Here is an 18413-nt window from a genome sequence, read left to right on the forward strand (position 1 = left end):
GAGAAGGGGACGACAGAGGACGAGATGGCTGGACAGTGTTCATGAAGCTACGAACATGAGTTTGACCAAACTGCGGGAGGCAGTGCAAGACAGGAGTGCCTGGCGTGCTATGGTCCGTGGGGTCACGAAGAGTCGGACACGACTAAACGACTAAACAACAAACAACAACAAAGCATATATCTAGCAATACTTCTATTAACTTTTTCACCAATTATGTAAAATCTAGTTTAAAGAGTTGTATTAACCTGAGACCCTAAACTTTACTGTAGCTGACTCAGGCTGTGCATAAACCTGACTCTCGTGTCCATGAACCAAGGCTGATTCCTCTGAGCATTGCCAACCCCAGTTTCTTCTGTTTCCTACTAGTCAGAGGAATGTCGTGTTCCTCTTCTAATATTGGCCTCTGGCTATATCCAGGCAGAGTATTCTGTGTTTTATTGTTATATTTCATAGAATCATAGAATCGTAGAGTTGGAAGAGACCACAAGGGCCATCCAGTCCAACCCCCTGCCAAGCAGGAAACACCATCAAAGCATTCCTGACATATGCCTGTCAAGCCTCTGCTTAAAGACCTCCAAAGAAGGAGACTCTACCACACTCCTTGGTAGCAAATTCCACTGCCGAACAGCTCTTACTGTCAGGAAGTTCTTCCTAATGTTTAGGTGGAATCTTCTTTCTTGAAGTTTGAATCCATTGCTCCGTGTCCGCTTCTCTGGAGCAGCAGAAAACAACCTTTCTCCCTCCTCTATATGACATCCTTTCATATATTTGAACATGGCTATGAGATCACCCCTTAACCTTCTCTTCTCCAGGCTAAACATACCCAGCTCCCTAAGCCATTCCTCATAAGGCATCGTTTCCAGGCCTTTGACCATTTTGGTTGCCCTCTTCTGGACACGTTCCAGCTTGTCAGTATCCTTCTTGAACTGTGGTGCCCAGAACTGGACACAGTACTCCAGGTGAGGTCTGACCAGAGCAGAATACAGTGGTACTATTACTTCCCTTGATCTAGATGCTATACTCCTATTGATGCAGCCCAGAATTGCATTGGCTTTTTTAGCTGCTGCATCACACTGTTGACTCATGTCAAGTTTGTGGTCTACCAAGACTCCTAGGTCCTTTTCACATGTACTGCTCTCAAGCCAGGTGTCACCCATTTCTTTGGTCCAAAAGGACTATGGATGCTGAGTCCATTTCTGTCTCTCTTCCAATACCCTTAACTGCAGTACCCCCTCATTCCAGAGGTTTCCCACATAATGGAACTGCAGGGCTTGGAGTCGGAAATGACTTTGAGGGGGGGGGGAATCACTTGGGCCTCTGCTAAACTGATGGGGCAGGTGGTTCAGGCTTGTGGGAGATCCCGAGGGGACCGTCCAGTTGCAGGGTGTGGGATCAGTTTTATTTGTTGCAGCTTGAGGATGCGGGCAGGAGAATGGCTGGTGAAATCTAGAATCACAGAACTGTAGAGTTGGACGGTATCCCCAAAGGTCGTATTGTCCAACCCCCTACAATGCAGGAATCACAAAGAATCCCCGAGAGCTGGCCAGAAGCAGACCTAGAGGGTGGTGGACCTGGGCCCCCCACCAGGCACCATGGTCGCCTGCCAGGAATTCCCACCTGGCATGAGTGATCAATCTTCATGTCCTATTGACAGACAGGGCCGTCTTACCCATAGGCGCTAGGGGTGCGGGGCGCCTGGGCGCCAGGCTCTCAGGGGCACCGGGCCGAGAGTCTGGGGCCAAGATTTGGAGTCCGGGGATTGGGAAGAGCCAACAGCCGCTGCTGAGCAGAGCAGAGCCCATCGGAGCACCACAGCTCTTCTGCTGTGGGCGAGCGAGGCGCTGAGGCAGCCAGCCAGCTCCGCCCTCCTGTGCGTCTGGGATTGGCAGGCCATTGAAAGGCCCGCCCAGAGCATGCTGCTCACATGAGGTGCCCGGCTTTGCTCAGCCGCCACTGCCTTGGGCTCAACCATTGTTGCTCTGGGCTCTGCTCCACCCCCCCGGTTCCCAGCCCCGGTCTTGCTCTGCTGCTGCCGCCTCTGTTGGTGCTGAGGCGGCCAGCCAGGCCAGCTCTGCCACCCGTGTCTCACCAGCCCCCCCCCCTAAAAAAAGGTCGACAACTCTGGGCAACCAGGGGTAGGGGGACCACGGGTGTTCAGCAACCTTTTTCAGACCATGTGGTGGGCCAGACGACTATATTTTGGAATATATATATATAATCAACATTTTTATTAGATTTTCCAATTTTAACATCTAATTCATTCTCAAATTATACAAATTTCATTTAAACAATTAATCCAAATATATTTTGAAAAATATATATGAACAAATTCCTAAGCCCCACAAATAACCCAGAGATGCATTTTAAATAAAAGGACACATTCTACTCAACACGCTGATTCCTGGACCGTCCGTGGGCTGGATTGAGAAGGCGATTGGGCCGCATCCGGCCCACGGTCCTTAGGTTGCCTACCCCTGCTTAAGACGGCTCTGTTTACAGACATCTTTTTAACACAGAGTTGGTCTGCCAACGGGCCTGGTCCCTGAAGCCAGCTCCCCATAGGGCACATCCTTGGGGATCCTGCCCTCTTCCACTCTGTGGACAATGACCAAGCCAGCTGAACAGGCTGGGAAGGTGGGCTTGCGAAAGCTCCTCTTGGTTGGGGATTCTGTCCTGCTACACGATGCCGCCTGCCTGCCTGCCTCCGTCTGTGGCAGCTCACTGAGCAAGGAGTGAACGGGCACTGGCCAGGTGGCCCTTCAGCGAGGGGGCCGGGGGGTGCGGCAGCGAGGGCCGGTTGGACTCCTGGGCCCAGAGACCCCCAGGGGCAGGTAGGGCAGGACGGGGATCCCTGTTTGGGGATTCCTGGTTCGGGCCAGCTCAAAATCATGCATCCAGGACCATGGGCTCCTGCCCCCCCACGCAACAACAACAACAACAACAACAACAACAACAACAACAACTTTATTTATACCCCACCCATCTGGCTGGGTTTCCCCAGCCACTCTGGCAGCTTACAGCACATAAAAATTGTAAAACATTAGACATTAAAAAATTTCCCTAAACGGGGCTGCCTTCAGATATCTTCTAAAAGTCAGAGAGCCCTTTCTTCCTCTGTGAATTTGTCTAATCCTCACTGCCTCCTGTGGGAGGGAGTCCCCTAGTAAGTGTGCGCAGGATCACAGCTTGTGTCTGGATATTCTTGAATCTAAATTTAACACGCACTGTGGTAGTGCTTAGCAACTATATCCATTCTTCTTCTTCTTCTTCTATCTCAAATGCCCAAAATTCCAATTAGTTGGATTTTGCGAAATTGTGGTTAATGGAGTTATTCTTTTAAGTAGAACTGAGCAGCCAACCTTTTTTTCTGAATGATTTGCCTCTGCTGTGTCCGGATGGCTTGAATGGGAGGCTCAATTTCAGCCCCTCCCTCCAGAAGCCCTGAAATGAAATGAAACGAGGTCATGTTTTCCCTGAGCATGAAAGGCCAAAGCAGATTACAAGGAATAAGATGATGCTGGAAATGAATGTTAATGAAGTGTTAAAAAGGGCGGGGGGGGGGGAGGTGCTACAATGGACAGCAGCTTATCTAGGAAACAGATCTTTGTTCAGGGGGAAAGGATCAGTGAATCCACCAGCTCACTGAGTGGTGGTGGAAAAGACTAATAGGACGAGCATTTTCAGAAAGGGAATGCAAATACCCTTTGCCAACCTGGCGTGGCTGCAGTCAGAAGCCTCTGGACAGCCCTGCCTGCCTCATGGTCACCAAGAATGCCACACTGAGCTGGGAAAGGAAAGGCAGCAGGATCAGGAACTGGAGGAGGAGGAAAGGGCAGTCAGGGGGCGGGGAGGGGGGAGAGACGCCCATGGCCAGGCAAGGACAGGAGGACTCCGGGGCACAAGGTGAGGCATGTCGTCTACGCTCTGGAAACTTCAGCTGATGCAGAATTCAGCGTCCAGGTTGCTCACTGGGGAAAGAGGGTTTGAGCATTTTGCATGGATCCTGGCCCAACAGCACTGGCTGCCTATTTGTTTCTGGGCCCAGTTCATAGAATCATAGAATCATAGAATTCCATCTGGTCCAACCCTCTGCAATGCAGGAATCTCAACGAAAACATCCATAACAGCTCTTGCTATTAGAAAATTATTCCTGATGTTCAGTTGGAATCTCCTTTCTTGTAGCTTGAAGCCATTGCTTCAAGTCCTACCTTCCAGAGGAGAATAAAACCAGCTTACTCCATCCTCCATGTGACAGCCCTTAAGATATTTGAAGGAGGCTTATCATATCTCCTCTCAGTCTCCTCTTTTCCAGGCTAAACATCCCCAGCTCCTTCAAGAGCTCCCTGTAAGGCTTAGTTTCCAGACCCTCCACTGCACACCTTCCAGCTTGTCAACACCCTTCTTAAATTGTGCTGCCCAGAACTGGACACAGGACTCCAGGTGTGGCCTGACCAAGGCAGAATAGAGTGGGACTATGACTTTCCTTGATCTGGACTTTGACTTCTGTTGATGCATCCTATAATAGCATTAGCAAATAGAAGGGGAAGAAATGGAGGCAGTGAGAGATTTTACTTTCCTGGGCTCCTTGATCACTGCAGATGGTGACAGCAGTCACGAAGACGCCTGCTTCTTGGGAGAAAAGCAATGACAAACCTAGACAGCATCTTAAAAAGCAGAGACATCACCTTGCCGACAAAGGTCCGTATAGTTAAAGCTATGGTTTTCCCAGTAGTGATGTATGGAAGTGAGAGCTGGACCATAAAGAAGGCTGATCGCCGAAGAATTGATGCTTTTGAATTATGGTGCTGGAGGAAACTCTTGAGAGTCCCATGGACTGCAAGAAGATCAAACCTATCCATTCTTAAGGAAATCAGCCCTGAGTGCTCCCTGGAAGGACAGATCCTGAAGCTGAGGCTCCAATACTTTGGCCACCTCATGAGAAGAGAAGAATCCTTGGAAAAGACCCTGATGTTGGGAAAGATTGAGGGCACTAGGAGAAGGGGACGACAGAGGACAAGATGGTTGGACAGTGTTCTTGAACCTACGAACATGAGTTTGACCAAACTGTGGGAGGCAGTGCAAAACAGGAGTGCCTGGCGTGCTCTGGTCCATGGGGTCACAAAGAGTCGGACACGACTAAACAACAACAACATAATAGCATTAGTTTTTTTTTGCTGCTGCATCACACGGTGGACTGATGTTCAGCTTGTAGTATTTCAGCAGAGGCCAGGTGGCCCACCTGTCACAGGTGCTACACTTCTATCTTGCACTCCAAATCCTGCACTGGGCTGGGTTGAGGTTTGACTAGATGATCTGATGTGAAGTGGGATGCTGGAGTCGGCAGGTCTTTGGTCTCGTCCAGAAGACAGGCTTTTCTTGTGTCAGATTCAGTTGCCCAGAGATGCCAAGGCAATGAATGAAGCCTCACCAGAAAGTTTCCTCCTTTGCTGAGAGGGCAGCAGGACAGGAGAGAGGCTGGATGGCTGGCTGCTGTGAAGAATGGCGCAGGCAGTTGCTGGCTGTTGCCCTGGGAGGAGTCTTCAGCCCCAGGACAGGAGAACAATTAGCTGCAGTTCCCAGGAGGGCAGGACTGTCAGAGCTATTTATCAGGCCAGCCCTGGAGCTCCCTCAGCCACACCAGTGTCCTTGCAAGGAGAAACAGAAAACCAGGCAGCCTCCTCCGTTGGGCAGCAGAGGCTACAATAAAGCACAGAATGATGTAAGGACAAGTGACCCCATTTAATTGCAAGATCATGCCCTGGCCTTGTGGCAAATGACTCTGGCAGCTCAATGCCTTCCAGTAGCACCTTAGAGACCAACTAAGTTTGTCATTGGTGCTGGAGGAGACTCTTGAGAGTCCCATGGACTGCAAGAAGATCAAACCTATCCATTCTTAACAGCCCTGAGTGCTCACTGGAAGGACAGATCGTGAAGCTGAGGCTCCAATACTTTGGCCACCCCATGAGAAGAGAAGAATCCTTGGAAAAGACCCTGATGTTGGGAAAGATGGAGGGCACTAGGAGAAGGGGACAACAGAGGACGAGATGGTTGGACAGTGTTCTCGAAGCCACCAACATGAGTCTGACCAAACTGCGGGAGGCAGTGGAAGACAGGAGTGCCTGGCGTGCTCTGGTCCATGGGGTCACGAAGAGTCGGACACGACTAAACGACTGAACAACAACAACAACATGAGCCAGGCATCCCCAAACTGTGGCCCTCCAGATGTTTTGGCCTATAACTCCCATGATCCCTAGCTAACAGGACCAGTGGTCAGGGAAGATGGGAATTGTAGTCCAAAACATCTGGAGGGCCGAAGTTTGGGGGTGCCTGGTATGAGCTTTCGTGTGCATGCACACTTCTTCAGTGTACCTGAAGAAGTGTGCATGCACACGAAAGCTCCTACCAATGACAAACCTAGTTGGTCTCTAAGGTGCTACTGGAAGGAATTTTTTTATTTTGTTTCAACTATGGCAGACCAACACGGCTACCTACCTGTAACTTGCTCAATGCCTGTCGGAGGGGGAACATTTCTTCCAATCAGGAGGGACGTACCTGGGGATCAGGGCCCCCAAGGAGGCAAGTGCAAAGCCCCCAGACTCTGAGCAGTGGGGATCTCACTTAACTCCATGTGTTCCAATTTCTGCCAGTTCACTGAGTGCTTTGTGTCGGAGAAGTGCCTCGTAGCAGGGTATATTCTGGTATTTTCTGCCAGGCCCCAGGTCCTCTGACTGACACCCCTTTTGAGCTTCTCTCCTCCTCTTTATTTAAACCCATTTTCTTCAGGGAAAAAGGAAGGCTGAGAAACTGAGGCAAATCGTGAAGTTCTGAACTCCTGTATTCATGCAAAGCGACTGGTTTTCTCTCACACACACCACTTGCAAAGCAGCAGCTCCCAATTATACAATTAAGCATGGTACAGAGAAAGCTCTTCTCTTCCCCCCCCCCAGCCTAAGAGGTGGCATGATAAAAGTTTAAAGAATTTTGCATTGCATGGAGGGAGAGGGAGAGGGGAACATTTTCTCCCTCTCGGAACACCAGAACTTGTGGGCATCCAGGGAAGCTGAACATTGGGAGATTAGGACAGACGAAAGTCCTTTTTCATGCAGCGTGTGGTTAATCTGTGGAACTCTCACTCACAGGAGGCAGTGTTGACCCCCAACCTAAATAGCTTTACAAAAGGAGCTGAAGATTCATGGCAGAGAGAGCTCTCCGTGGCTCAGCTCGAAGCAGCAATGCTTCTGAATCCCATTTGTCATTTTCCATTTATGTCCCACTTTCCCCCCATCATGGAACTAAGAGTTCCCCCACCCTACCTCTTGCCCCACTGCTGTCCCCCAGGGAAAACTGCTCTTTAGCACTCAGTCGGAGCAAACAGCAATTCAGGTTTTCTCTGGACTGATGTTTGCTCCGATTGAGAGCTAGAGAGTAAGTTTTCCCTGTGAAAGGAGTGGAGCCATGCTTGGTTGGGGAAACCCAGCCAGATGGGCGGGGTATAAATAATGAAATTATTATTATTATTATTATTATTATTAAGTAGTAGACTCCCCCAAGGCCCACGGTCTCTAAGCATGGGGCAAGTGGGAATGTGGAGGAGCCCTAAACTTTGCCTCAATTTATTGATTTGCCTATTACTTTATTATTTTTTATTTTATATATCAAATTTGTATACTGCCCTTCATCCAAAGACCACAGGTCAGTTCACAGCATGGAAATACAGTGGGATTGCCAAGCAGTCGTCTCCCGTCCAGACATTGACCAGACCCAGATGCTGACCCGTTTAGCTTCAGGGGAAACAGGAAGACCTGCGCTTAGGATTGTCTTCAGTGGTGCTCAGGCAGGATCCCAGCTGTGCAATGGGGCTTTCTCCCTCTCCCCACATGTTGGGGGGTCTGCAGGGGGCAGGAAAGGGAGGATCTGAGCCTCGGAAGGAAAGCTAAGGTCGAAGCCATTGTTTCTGATGGGTGGGGTAGAAATAATAAATTATTATTATATTATTATTATAATAATAAATCCTGCACAAAGTTAATTCAGGTTAAACAGGATAATGGAACAAGTTCTGTTGCACAATGAAATGAATAAATCTGCGAGTGTTTGGGCTCCACTGGAGTCTTAGATGAGAAGGGAAGCTCTCGGAGTTCTAGCCCTTGAAGGAGAGATCTTCCTTCTCATTCTGCGGCACTTGCACTGCTCAAAAATCTTGACCCAGAACTTGGCTGCTAAGGCCAAACCTTCTGGATTCTCCCTCCCTCCCTCCCTCCCTCTTCTGCTTCTGCCAAGCAGTTTCCCAACGGCCCAAAAATACACGTCCACCTTCTGCCCTGCAAAGCTAGATGAGCCAAACTCTTGGCCTTCAGAAAGGAAGATCTCCTCTGAGTGCAAAGGCGTTTCCTCTTCTTTTTCAGCTAATGCTATACCACGATGAGGCCCACCCCCAATTTCCTCCTGGGGAAACCCACTTTGTACGGCTGAATCGGGGCTGGGTGAACCAGTAAGCCAAACAAGCATATGCTGAGGGCTTCAAGGGAGGGGGGGGGCACTACAGAAATAAATAGTGGAAGCATACCCAAACAATCATTGTTTTCCATCTTACTGGAGGATTTATTTTGGAAAATAAAATATAATTTTACGGTTTATTATTGTTTATATTTTGATTTAAAAATTATCATTTGTATGTCGCCCATCTGGGGGGCTTCCAACATATATAAAAACATAATAAAACATTGAACGTTTTTTTTTAAAACATTCCCTATACAGGGCTTCCTTCAGATGTCTTCTAAAGGTTGTATAGTCACTTATCTCCTTGGCTCGGGAGTTACATAACTCCATACCCGTCTCCAATGAAAATAGAGATGTCCTAAGGAAAAGCGGGACGTTCCGGGATCAGATCAGAAACCGGGATGGCTTCTGTAAATCTGGGACTGTCCCTGGAAAATAGGGATGCTGGGAGGGTCTGTAAGTGAAATTAAGAGCCAGTGTGGCCTAGTGGTTAGAGTGTTGGACTAGGACCTGGGAGACCGGGGTTCACATCCCTGTTTGGCCATGAAGCTCACTGGGCACATGGCCTCTCCTCAATGGCCCCCTGCCAAGGATTCTCTAGCTGAGATTCCTGCATTGCAGGGGTTGGACTAGAGGACCACCGGGGTCCCTGCCAACTGTGTGTGCTGCTGGTGGGAGGCCACAGAGAGCTGGGGGTGCGCTCTGCTCCGTTTGTGTTCGAGCTCTGTGGACGGAGAGCCTTGAGCTTTGCAACAGGTGGACCATGAAGACGGGCTTCCAACAGGCAAGGGCAGGGGGCAATGTGGGTGCCAAGCAGGGGGCAATGCCTGGGCAACATAGGTGAGAGGGAGGGGCAGGAAAATGGCCACGTGCATCTGGCATTGATGGATCTCTCTCTCTCCCCCTTCAGGCGATGGAAACCCCAAGGAGAGCAGCCCTTTCATCAACAGCACAGACCTGGAGAAGGGGAAGGAATATGACGCGAAAAACATGGCCTTGTTTGAGGTGAGCTGGGCGTGTCCTGAATCGGGGAGGGAAGATTTGGGGTGGAGGAGCCACAGCTGGCGGGGGGAGCAGGCGTCCTGCGTGCAGAATGTAGGCAGACTCAGGATGGGAAACACAGAGAGTTAGAGGGCAGAACTCGCTCCCCCCAGGAGGCAGTAGACAGATATGAAGGAAGAGAACAGGCATGCAAACTGGGATGTCTTCCACAGTGGGAGGTAGCCAGGCTCCCGAATCCCAGTTGCTAGAAACTGCAGGAGGGCGAGCGTGGCTCTTTTGCTCGGATCCTGCTTCTGGGTTTCCCATCTAGGCATCTGGTCAGCCCCTGTGAGAACAGGATGCTGGGCTAGCTGGACCCCTGGCCTGATCCACAGGCCCTTCTTCTGTGGTAGCAGAACCTCCATGCCCAGGGACAGCCTACCTCTGAATACCATTTGTGCTCAGATTGTGGGCTTCCCATGGGTTCAGCCACTGTCAGAAAAGGCTGCTGGACTAGATGGGCCACTGGCTGGATCCAGCAGGCTCTTATGTCCTTCTGTACAGTCCCAGGTTCAAAGCCCAGCCTCTCCAAACAGGCTCAGGTGATGAGAAAGACCTCTGCCTTCTCTGTCTGAGACCATGGGGAGCCGCTGCCAGCCAGAGTAGGCAGCACTGGCCTAGCTAGATCAACAGCTTGAGGTAGCAGCATCTCCTGCGTTTCAAGGGGTGAACAGCCAAGGGAGAAATGGGGTATGCAGAGTGTGGGGGGGAGCAGAGAGGGAGTTGTGGGCCAAGGAGAATGTGCAGAACCCCACTTCAGCCCCACTCCTCCTTCTGCCCCACAGGAGGAAATGGACACGATCCCCATGGTATCGTCCATGCTCAGCGGCCTGGCCAACTACACCAACCTGCCTCAGGGCAGCCGGGAGCATGAGGAGGCAGAGAACAACGATGGAGCCAAGAAGAAGCCCGTCAAGGTGAGCGATTCAGGGGAGGGGGGTGTTGGGAGGGAGGCCCCCGAGGCAAGGCTGGGGAGGGGTCCTGGGGCGGAGGGGGTCTTGGCAAGGGTACAGCAGGCTCTGGACCCCAAGTTTGTGCCTCCTTTCCAGGATGCCAGGGGTCAGGGGCTGGGCTGCCCGTGGACTCTCCGTGGCTCTGCTCTTCTTTTTAAAAATAAAATAAAACAAAATAGGTTTTCAACAAAAAATGAAGTGCAAATATAGGCAGGGGGCAGGGGCGGGGACAAGGAATTTAAACATGCAAACCATTAAGTGTCACACAGCCAAGAAGGACAAGAGTGTAAAATGCAGAGCGGCTCCAAAGGGACAGGAAAGTCTTCCCTTTGCAAATAATAAAGATTTATACAAATCAAAGTATCCACCGTTCTTGAGAATAAAGGTTCCACATAGTCTTACATGTGCAAATCCTGGTGACACAGAGTCACCACGTGCCTCAATATCTGCACGTGAAGAAGGACTTCGGGCGATGATCTCAGGGTCCAGGTTGGTTATATGGGAAGAGGCCATCCTGGAGATTCTTGTTGTGGGGATTAAATGAGATGGGGAGGCAACCATGTCCCCCCCCTTGCGCTCCATGGAGAAAAAAGTGGGCTGTGAATAAACAAAGATATTATTCTTGACGGGACTTTGAGCCCCCGCTCTGTGTGACACCCCCCCCAGTTGTTACCGCTTTCTGTAGAAGTGTTGAAATGCGAGCAAGGAAGAAAGGATTTGTTTGAATGGCCTTGAGGAATCTTTGAGCCCTCCTTGACCCCCCCCCCCAGCACAGCCTTGGAGCAGCTGAGCCTGGCAAGGGACCTCCATCCTGATGTTTCCCTCTGCCCCATGCCAGGGGGAAGAGACTGCTCTGCCAGGATGAGGGAGGGCAGTTCTGAGAGCGCAGGCTCCTCCAGCCACCCCTCCGGTGGGGAGAAGCAAGCCCCTCTCCGGCTCCTCTGGCCTGCTCCTTCCTTCCTGAGCCTGCTCAGCACCCCCGGGTGCCTCACCCCCCTCTCTGCTCCCTCCTCTCACAGGCTCCCCAGATGGGCACCTTCATGGGCGTCTACCTGCCATGCCTGCAGAACATCTTTGGCGTCATCCTCTTCCTCCGCCTGACGTGGGTCGTTGGCATTGCGGGCATCCTGGAGTCCTTCTGCATGGTCATCCTCTGCTGCTCCTGCGTGAGTCACCCGCTCCTGGGGGACCCCATGATGGGCAGAGCGGGGAGGGGAGGAGGGCCCCCCTCACGTTTCCACCAGGCAGGCAGGATTTCTCAGGGCTGGCAGCCCAGGCACCGCTCAGGCCGGAAACTTAAGGAAGGGAGTTCGAAATAAGGAGCCCCTTGAAATGCCCACATTCCGTCCCAGGGTGGGGGTGGGGTGGGGGTCACATAGGAAGCTCACAGCTGCCCTTTGGGATGGTTGCCAGTGGAAGAAGCTGCCTGGGAAGGTGGCGGGCTCTCCCTCCTTGGAAGTTTTGAAAGAGAGGTTGGGTGGCCCCGTCAGCTGTGATGTCTAAATTGCAGGGGGTGGACTGGATGATCCCTGGGTTCCCACCCAGCTCTTCAGTTTTGTGATTTTGTAAATTTGGGGTGTGTGTGTGTGTGTGTGTGTGTGTGTGTGTGAGAGAGAGAGAGAGAGAGAGAGAGAGATCAAAGCTACAGAATAGATCTAGTAAAAAATACACAGGTAATTCAGAACTGCAGTCCAGAAAATAAATACAGCCGAAGGTTACTCCTTCCTCCAATAAATTGTCCCGGTTGACACAGCAGGCAGGTAGATTACAGGTTGGAGGAGCACCTGTCAGGGATTCCTTAGCCGTGATTCCTGCATTACAGGGGGCTGGACTAGAGGACCCTTGGGAGTCCCTTCCCACTCTGTGATTCTAGGATTCTAGGTGCCAATGGTGGATGCAGCCAGGCCAGGCATAGGAAGGCAGGAGGAAGGCAGCTGCTGGCGCTGGGGATGGATACACCTGCCTGGATGGGCAACGGTGCGGGGAAGCTGAGCTCTGGTGGCTGATTAATCCCAGCCTGCCTCCTGGGGACTCATCCAGCTGCATCCTACCCCAAAGGCACCGCTCAGCCCATCCATCTCCTGGCCGTCCCCAGGAAGCAGCGTTGCCAAGTTGCTTCAACCCCCACCTCTCCCCCACCCCATTACCTGCCCTCAAGCCCCCAAGAGACACCCCCTTCTGGCTGGTTGGGGCAGCCCTAAAGCCCTGGGCTCAAGTCCCTGCCCCCCAACAGGAAGGAGGAGGGCAGGGCAGGGGGCTGGTTCTGCAAAGGCTGATTCATTGAAACAAATCACAGAATCTCAGAGCGCTCCATTTTGAAGGGCTCCATGTGTCATCTAGTCCAATCCTCTGAAATGCAGGAATCCCAGCTAATGCCAAAAGTCATTTTCACAAGCCTAACCAGGCACGGAATTTTACTTCTTTTTAAATTCTGTTGCTTCCGTTTATATTTTGCACCACTTCATTCAGGCTGCCTCTTTCTTTGGAGTCTGTTGGTTTCGTGGGTTTTCTTTTTTGATAAGTATTGTTTTATGAAACCACTTAGAGATTTTTTGTTTTTCAAATCTAGCAGCCTATACGTTTGGCTGAAGAATATAGAAATTGGTGTCGCAAGCCCTGCAGCTAAGCTGCAACACTTCTCAAATGGTGCAGTGCTCGGCTTGGACCTGGAAGCCTGTTCTGGAAAATGGGCATCCTCGCTGTTGCTTTCTTCCGAATGCCTTTTGGGGATCAAGGAAAGGGAAATTTGAACAGCGCTGTGCTGTACACAGTGACTGATGGGAGGGGGAGTGTGGATCTGGCCCTGTGCCCACCCCCTGGCCCCTTTGAGCTGGTTTCTGGCTGGATGAGATGTGGCCCCCATTCCAGGGGGACACAAGGGCCAAATGGGGGTGGGCCCTGCAAGAGGAGGGGTCTCAGCAGCACAGGCCAGGGGTGGGCTTCAAGGGGAAGCCGCTTCCCAGACCCTGAGAGTCTCTGAGCTTCTCAAAATAAGAGTGATGTCCTTTATGACCAACAGCCCATGAGGGCTCTCTTCTGCATTCACAGTTGCTGGAAACCTCTGGAGGGGAAAGTTGATCTGGGATCCTGCTGGTGGGTTTCCCTTGGGGGAATCTTCCTGACAGTAAGAGCTGTTTGACAGTGGAATTTGCTGCTAAGGAGTGTGGTGGAGTCTCCTTCTTTGGAGGTCTTTAAGCAGAGGCTTGACAGACATATGTCAAGAATGCTTTGATGGTGTTTCCTGCTCGGCAGGGGGTTGGACTGGATGGCCCTTGTGGTCTCTTTCAACTCTATGATTCTATGATTCTATGATCTGGTTGGCCACTGTGAGATGCTGACCTAGATGGTCCCCCTTTGGTCTGATCCAGAAGGCTCTTCCAATTTTATTTTATTTTAATTATTTTATTTTTTATTATTTTATTATTTCATAACATTTATATACTACTTGATTATAGATCTAGTTACAGGTAGGTAGCCGTGTTGGTCTGAGTCGAAGCAAAATGAAAAAATTCCTTCAGTAGCACCTTAAAGACCAACTAAGTTTATATTTTGGTATGAGCTTTCGTGTGCATGCACACTTCTTCAGATACACTAGAAACAGAAGTGTCAGACCCTTATATATATACAGAGGGTGGTGGGGGTGGGTGGGAATGGGTGGTGGGCTGATGGGAGTGGTAAACCTGGAGATGGCTGTTAATGGCTGCTGATGGCTGCAATTAGTCCTGGGCTGAGGTGGAAATCATTACCAATTGGAACTCATTACCAAGCTTAAAACCATGGAAGCACCTGGGATGAATAGAGATATCGGATTCTTATCTCATTATGCATGATCAAGCTTTCTTTAGCACCTCAGCCCAGGACTAATTGCAGCCATCAGCAGCCATTAACAGCCATCTCCAGGTTTACCACTCCCATCAGTCCACCACCCATTCCCACCCACCCCCACCACCCTCTGTATATATATAGGGTCTGACACTTCTGTTTCTAGTGTATCTGAAGAAGTGTGCATGCACACGAAAGCTCATACCAAAATATAAACTTAGTTGGTCTTTAAGGTGCTACTGAAGGAATTTTTTCATTTTACTTGATTATAGAGAAAGCTCAAAACAGTTTGCAAAAAAAGAGCACAGAACAGTAAGATTATTACCTAGTAGAAGCAGTACAAACCTTCAAAAAATTAAAACCAGCAATAAACTAAAAATACACCAGGATCCTAAATGCCTGGGTAGGCTTGCCAAACAACGGTGTTTTAACACAACAAATGCACCTGCTTGATGTCAAGAGGCAGGGAGTTCCACGGTGCAAGTGCTGCCATACAAAATACTGATATCTGACAGGTGCGAATGGCCTTATCTTCTCACCATCACCTGCTTCTCAGCCTCCATCCATCTCCGCCTCCTGGGGCCACTTTCCTGGCTTTGCTTCTTGGGCAGGGGCAGCCTTGTCCTGCTTGGGGTTCCCTCTGGCCCTTGGCTTCCTAGTGACGCCCCCCCCCCCGGTGCCTTCTCCACTCTCCATCATCCAGGAGCCAGACAAAAAAAACCCAGGGGGGAAACGGAGGGTCTTGCCTTGATATGCCTTGGGAAGAAGTAAACCCGGGAAGGCCAACCTGGCGCTGATTGGGATTCCTGCATTGCGGGGGTTGGCCTAGATGGCCCTTGGGGGTCCCTCCCAATTCTGCAGCTCTAATCCTCTTCCATTGCAAGTCCAGGCCCCTCTCCAACCTCTCTGCCTTTCCCTCCTCACAGACAATGCTGACAGCCATTTCCATGAGTGCCATTGCCACCAATGGAGTTGTGCCAGGTGGGTAGAGTCTCTGTGTGTCTGTGTGTTTGTCCACCTACAAATGCAGAGCCCTGGACCAAGGGGAGGGGGGTCTCCTTTGGCACTCCTTAGCGCCTTGGTGCCACCTTCCTCCCCTTCCAAGCCCCCTTGCCTCTGCCTCCCTGACGGGACACCGGATCCTGGACTTCTGCATGTCCCCCACAGGTGCCTATTGCGGCCTCACTAGCTCCCCAGACTTGCGCCAGCAGAGAGATGAAGCACAGCAGACCTGCAATTTACCTGTGATTTCCTTGCACAATTGCAGCTCTGTGTGGCTGGCAGGAAAATAAACAAGGGCGGGGAGGGAAAACCAATGGGAAGGGACCATCCGAGATCTTGTGATGACCCCACAAGATCTCATGGGACCTTCACAACCAGTTCTGTTGGGTCTTCCTGACTTTGTGCAATTTTGCCTTGGCACTCAGATCTCCAGCATGTCGCTCCTGCGCAAGTTTTGGGGCTACTTTATGCTTACGGTATGTGTATATGAAAGCTTAACTCTCTCTCTCTCTCTCCGTCTGTCTCCAGCTGGCGGGTCGTACTACATGATCTCCCGCTCGCTCGGCCCTGAGTTTGGGGGCGCTGTGGGGCTCTGCTTCTACCTGGGCACCACTTTTGCAGGTGCCATGTACATCCTGGGCACCATCGAGATTCTGCTGGTGAGTGAGATCTACGCTGTGTATGTGGTGGGCATGCAAAAACATTAAGGAATTCTGGGATGAAATATATATATGGAACTTTAAAAAATGTTTAGGGTTTTGTTTATAAAAAAACAGCAGCTCAGAGGCTTCCCTTCTTGGAATATTAGGTCTTTGACATACCAAAGAATGTAAGGGAGCTATTTTTACACATGACAGTGACCACAAGAATTTTAATAGCCACAAATTGGAAAGGAGGGAAAATACCATCAGAGTCGGAGTGGCAACAAAAATTAATGGAATACGCAGAGCTGGCTAAGCTTTCAGGAGAAATAAGAGACCATGCAGACCAAGTATTTTTTTAAGAAATGGAGTTTATTTAAAAGTTACATTAAAGATTGTAATAGCATGAAGTCCGTGGCAGCCTTTGAATAGCTTCTGTAGTCTACTGAATAAGTTTAAGAAAGTACAATATCTTTAATAAGTAATTATAAAAAACAGAGATGAATAGTGCGCTAGATAAAGACAGAGCTATATGGAATTGGTGGGAAGTCGCTGGAACCAAAAGAAGACTGTGGAAAAGTGTAACAGATTTTGACAATGTTGTGATGCTCTGCCTTCCTCTGACTCGCCTCTCCTTCCTTCCTCTCCGCCAGGCCTACATCTTCCCCCCGATGGCCATCTTCAAGGCCGAGGACGCCAGTGGAGAAGCGGCTGCCATGCTCAACAACATGCGCGTCTACGGGACCTGTGTGCTCACTTGCATGGCCACCGTGGTCTTTGTGGGCGTCAAGTACGTCAACAAGTTTGCCCTGGTCTTCTTGGGCTGTGTCATCCTCTCCATCCTGGCCATCTACGCCGGAGTCATCAAGTCGGCCATCGACCCGCCCAGCTTCCCGTAAGTGCCAAAGAGGAAGAACCCCACGCCCAACAGGGGCCTCCATTTCTTTTTAAAATATTATTTATTATTATGAAAATTTCCCCAAATTTTACAAATTCTTTGGAAACACCATCCAAACCTCTCTCTCATATCCCTTGACTCCCCATTGACCTTCCATGGTGTTCTTTCGTTCCCTTATAAAGCTGCAGGGTTACTTCTCTTTTATCCGTTACATATGTTAATTCTAAATTAAGGTAAAGGGACCCCTGACCATCAGGTCCAGTCGTGTCCGACTCTGGGGTTGCATGCTCATCTTGCTCTATAGGCTGAGGGAGCCGGCGTTTGTCCACAGACAGCTTCCGGGTCATGTGGCTAGCATGACTAAGCCGCTTCTGGCAAACCAGAGCAGCGCACGGAAACGCCGTTTACCTTCCCGCCGAAGCGGTACCTATTTATCTACTTGCACTTTGAAGTGCTTTCGAACTGCTTGGTTGGCAGGAGCTGGGACCAAGCAACGGGAGCTCACCCCGTCGCAGGGATTCAAACTGCTGACCTTCTGATCTGCAAGCCCTAAGCTCGGTGGTTTAGACCACAGAGTCACCTGGGTCCCTAATTCTAAATTATTAAACCACAGTTTCTCATCTGTTGCCATACTTCAAATCCTGCATGCATTTAAACACAACCATGATATTTTTTCAAAATATTTCCCTCCTTCAAGAATTCTTTGCCCTTGTTTTGTTCCCTAATTCTCAGTCTCGACATCTCGGCATATATCCCATCATCTTCCTAAGCCAGCCTTCTTTCACGAGAGCTTCTTCGTTCCATTTTTGCACAGTCATACACTATTTCTGCCGCTGTCATAGCATACAGAAACAAATTAAACAATTCCTTCAGAAGCTCTGGTCTGACGATAGCTAACAGAAAGGCGTCAGGTTCCTTGCGAATCCTCACTTTAAAGTATAAATACCTGAAGGTGTTTTAATACCTGAAGGGCTATTGTATTTTAATATTTTGTCGGAAGCCGCCCAGAGTGACTGGGGAAACCCAGCCAGATGGGCAGGGTATAAATGATGATGATGATGATGATGTTTAAAGTGGGAGCGGTGTGTGTCTCTATTTCCATTGACATGAGTCAGCAGTGTGATGCAGCAGCTAAAAAAGCCAATGCAATTCTGGGCTGCATCAATAGGAGTATAGCATCTAGATCAAGGGAAGTAATAGTACCACTGTATTCTGCTCTGGTCAGACCTCACCTGGAGTACTGTGTCCAGTTCTGGGCACCACAGTTCAAGAAGGATACTGACAAGCTGGAACGTGTCCAGAGGAGGGCAACCAAAATGGTCAAAGGCCTGGAAACAATGCCTTATGAGGAACGGCTTAGGGAGCTGGGTATGTTTAGCCTGGAGAAGAGAAGGTTAAGGGGTGATATGATAGCCATGTTCAAATATATAAAAGGATGTCATATAGAGGAGGGAGAAAGGTTGTTTTCTGCTGCTCCAGAGAAGCGGACACGGAGCAATGGATTCAAACTACAGGAAAGAAGATTCCACCTAAACATTAGGAAGAACTTCCTGACAGTAA

The 18413-nt window shown here is 50.0% G+C and overlaps 1 protein-coding gene across 3 annotated transcripts in view; it reads left to right on the top strand.

Moving 5' to 3' along the window:
• SLC12A5 (solute carrier family 12 member 5) overlaps window positions 1-18413 on the top strand; it is a 97101-nt gene that overhangs the window by 53728 nt on the left and 24960 nt on the right. For all 3 annotated transcript variants that reach the window (XM_088674815.1, XM_088674816.1, XM_035123826.3), the window contains exons 2-7: window positions 9407-9501; window positions 10323-10454; window positions 11510-11656; window positions 15239-15293; window positions 15843-15973; window positions 16609-16850. In XM_088674815.1, the coding sequence (XP_088530941.1) occupies window positions 9407-9501; window positions 10323-10454; window positions 11510-11656; window positions 15239-15293; window positions 15843-15973; window positions 16609-16850 (802 nt within the window). The remainder of the gene's footprint in view (window positions 1-9406; window positions 9502-10322; window positions 10455-11509; window positions 11657-15238; window positions 15294-15842; window positions 15974-16608; window positions 16851-18413) is intronic.

Source organism: Zootoca vivipara, chromosome 7 (assembly GCF_965207765.1).
Source record: "Zootoca vivipara chromosome 7, rZooViv2.hap1.1, whole genome shotgun sequence".
Lineage (NCBI taxonomy): Eukaryota > Metazoa > Chordata > Lepidosauria > Squamata > Lacertidae > Zootoca > Zootoca vivipara.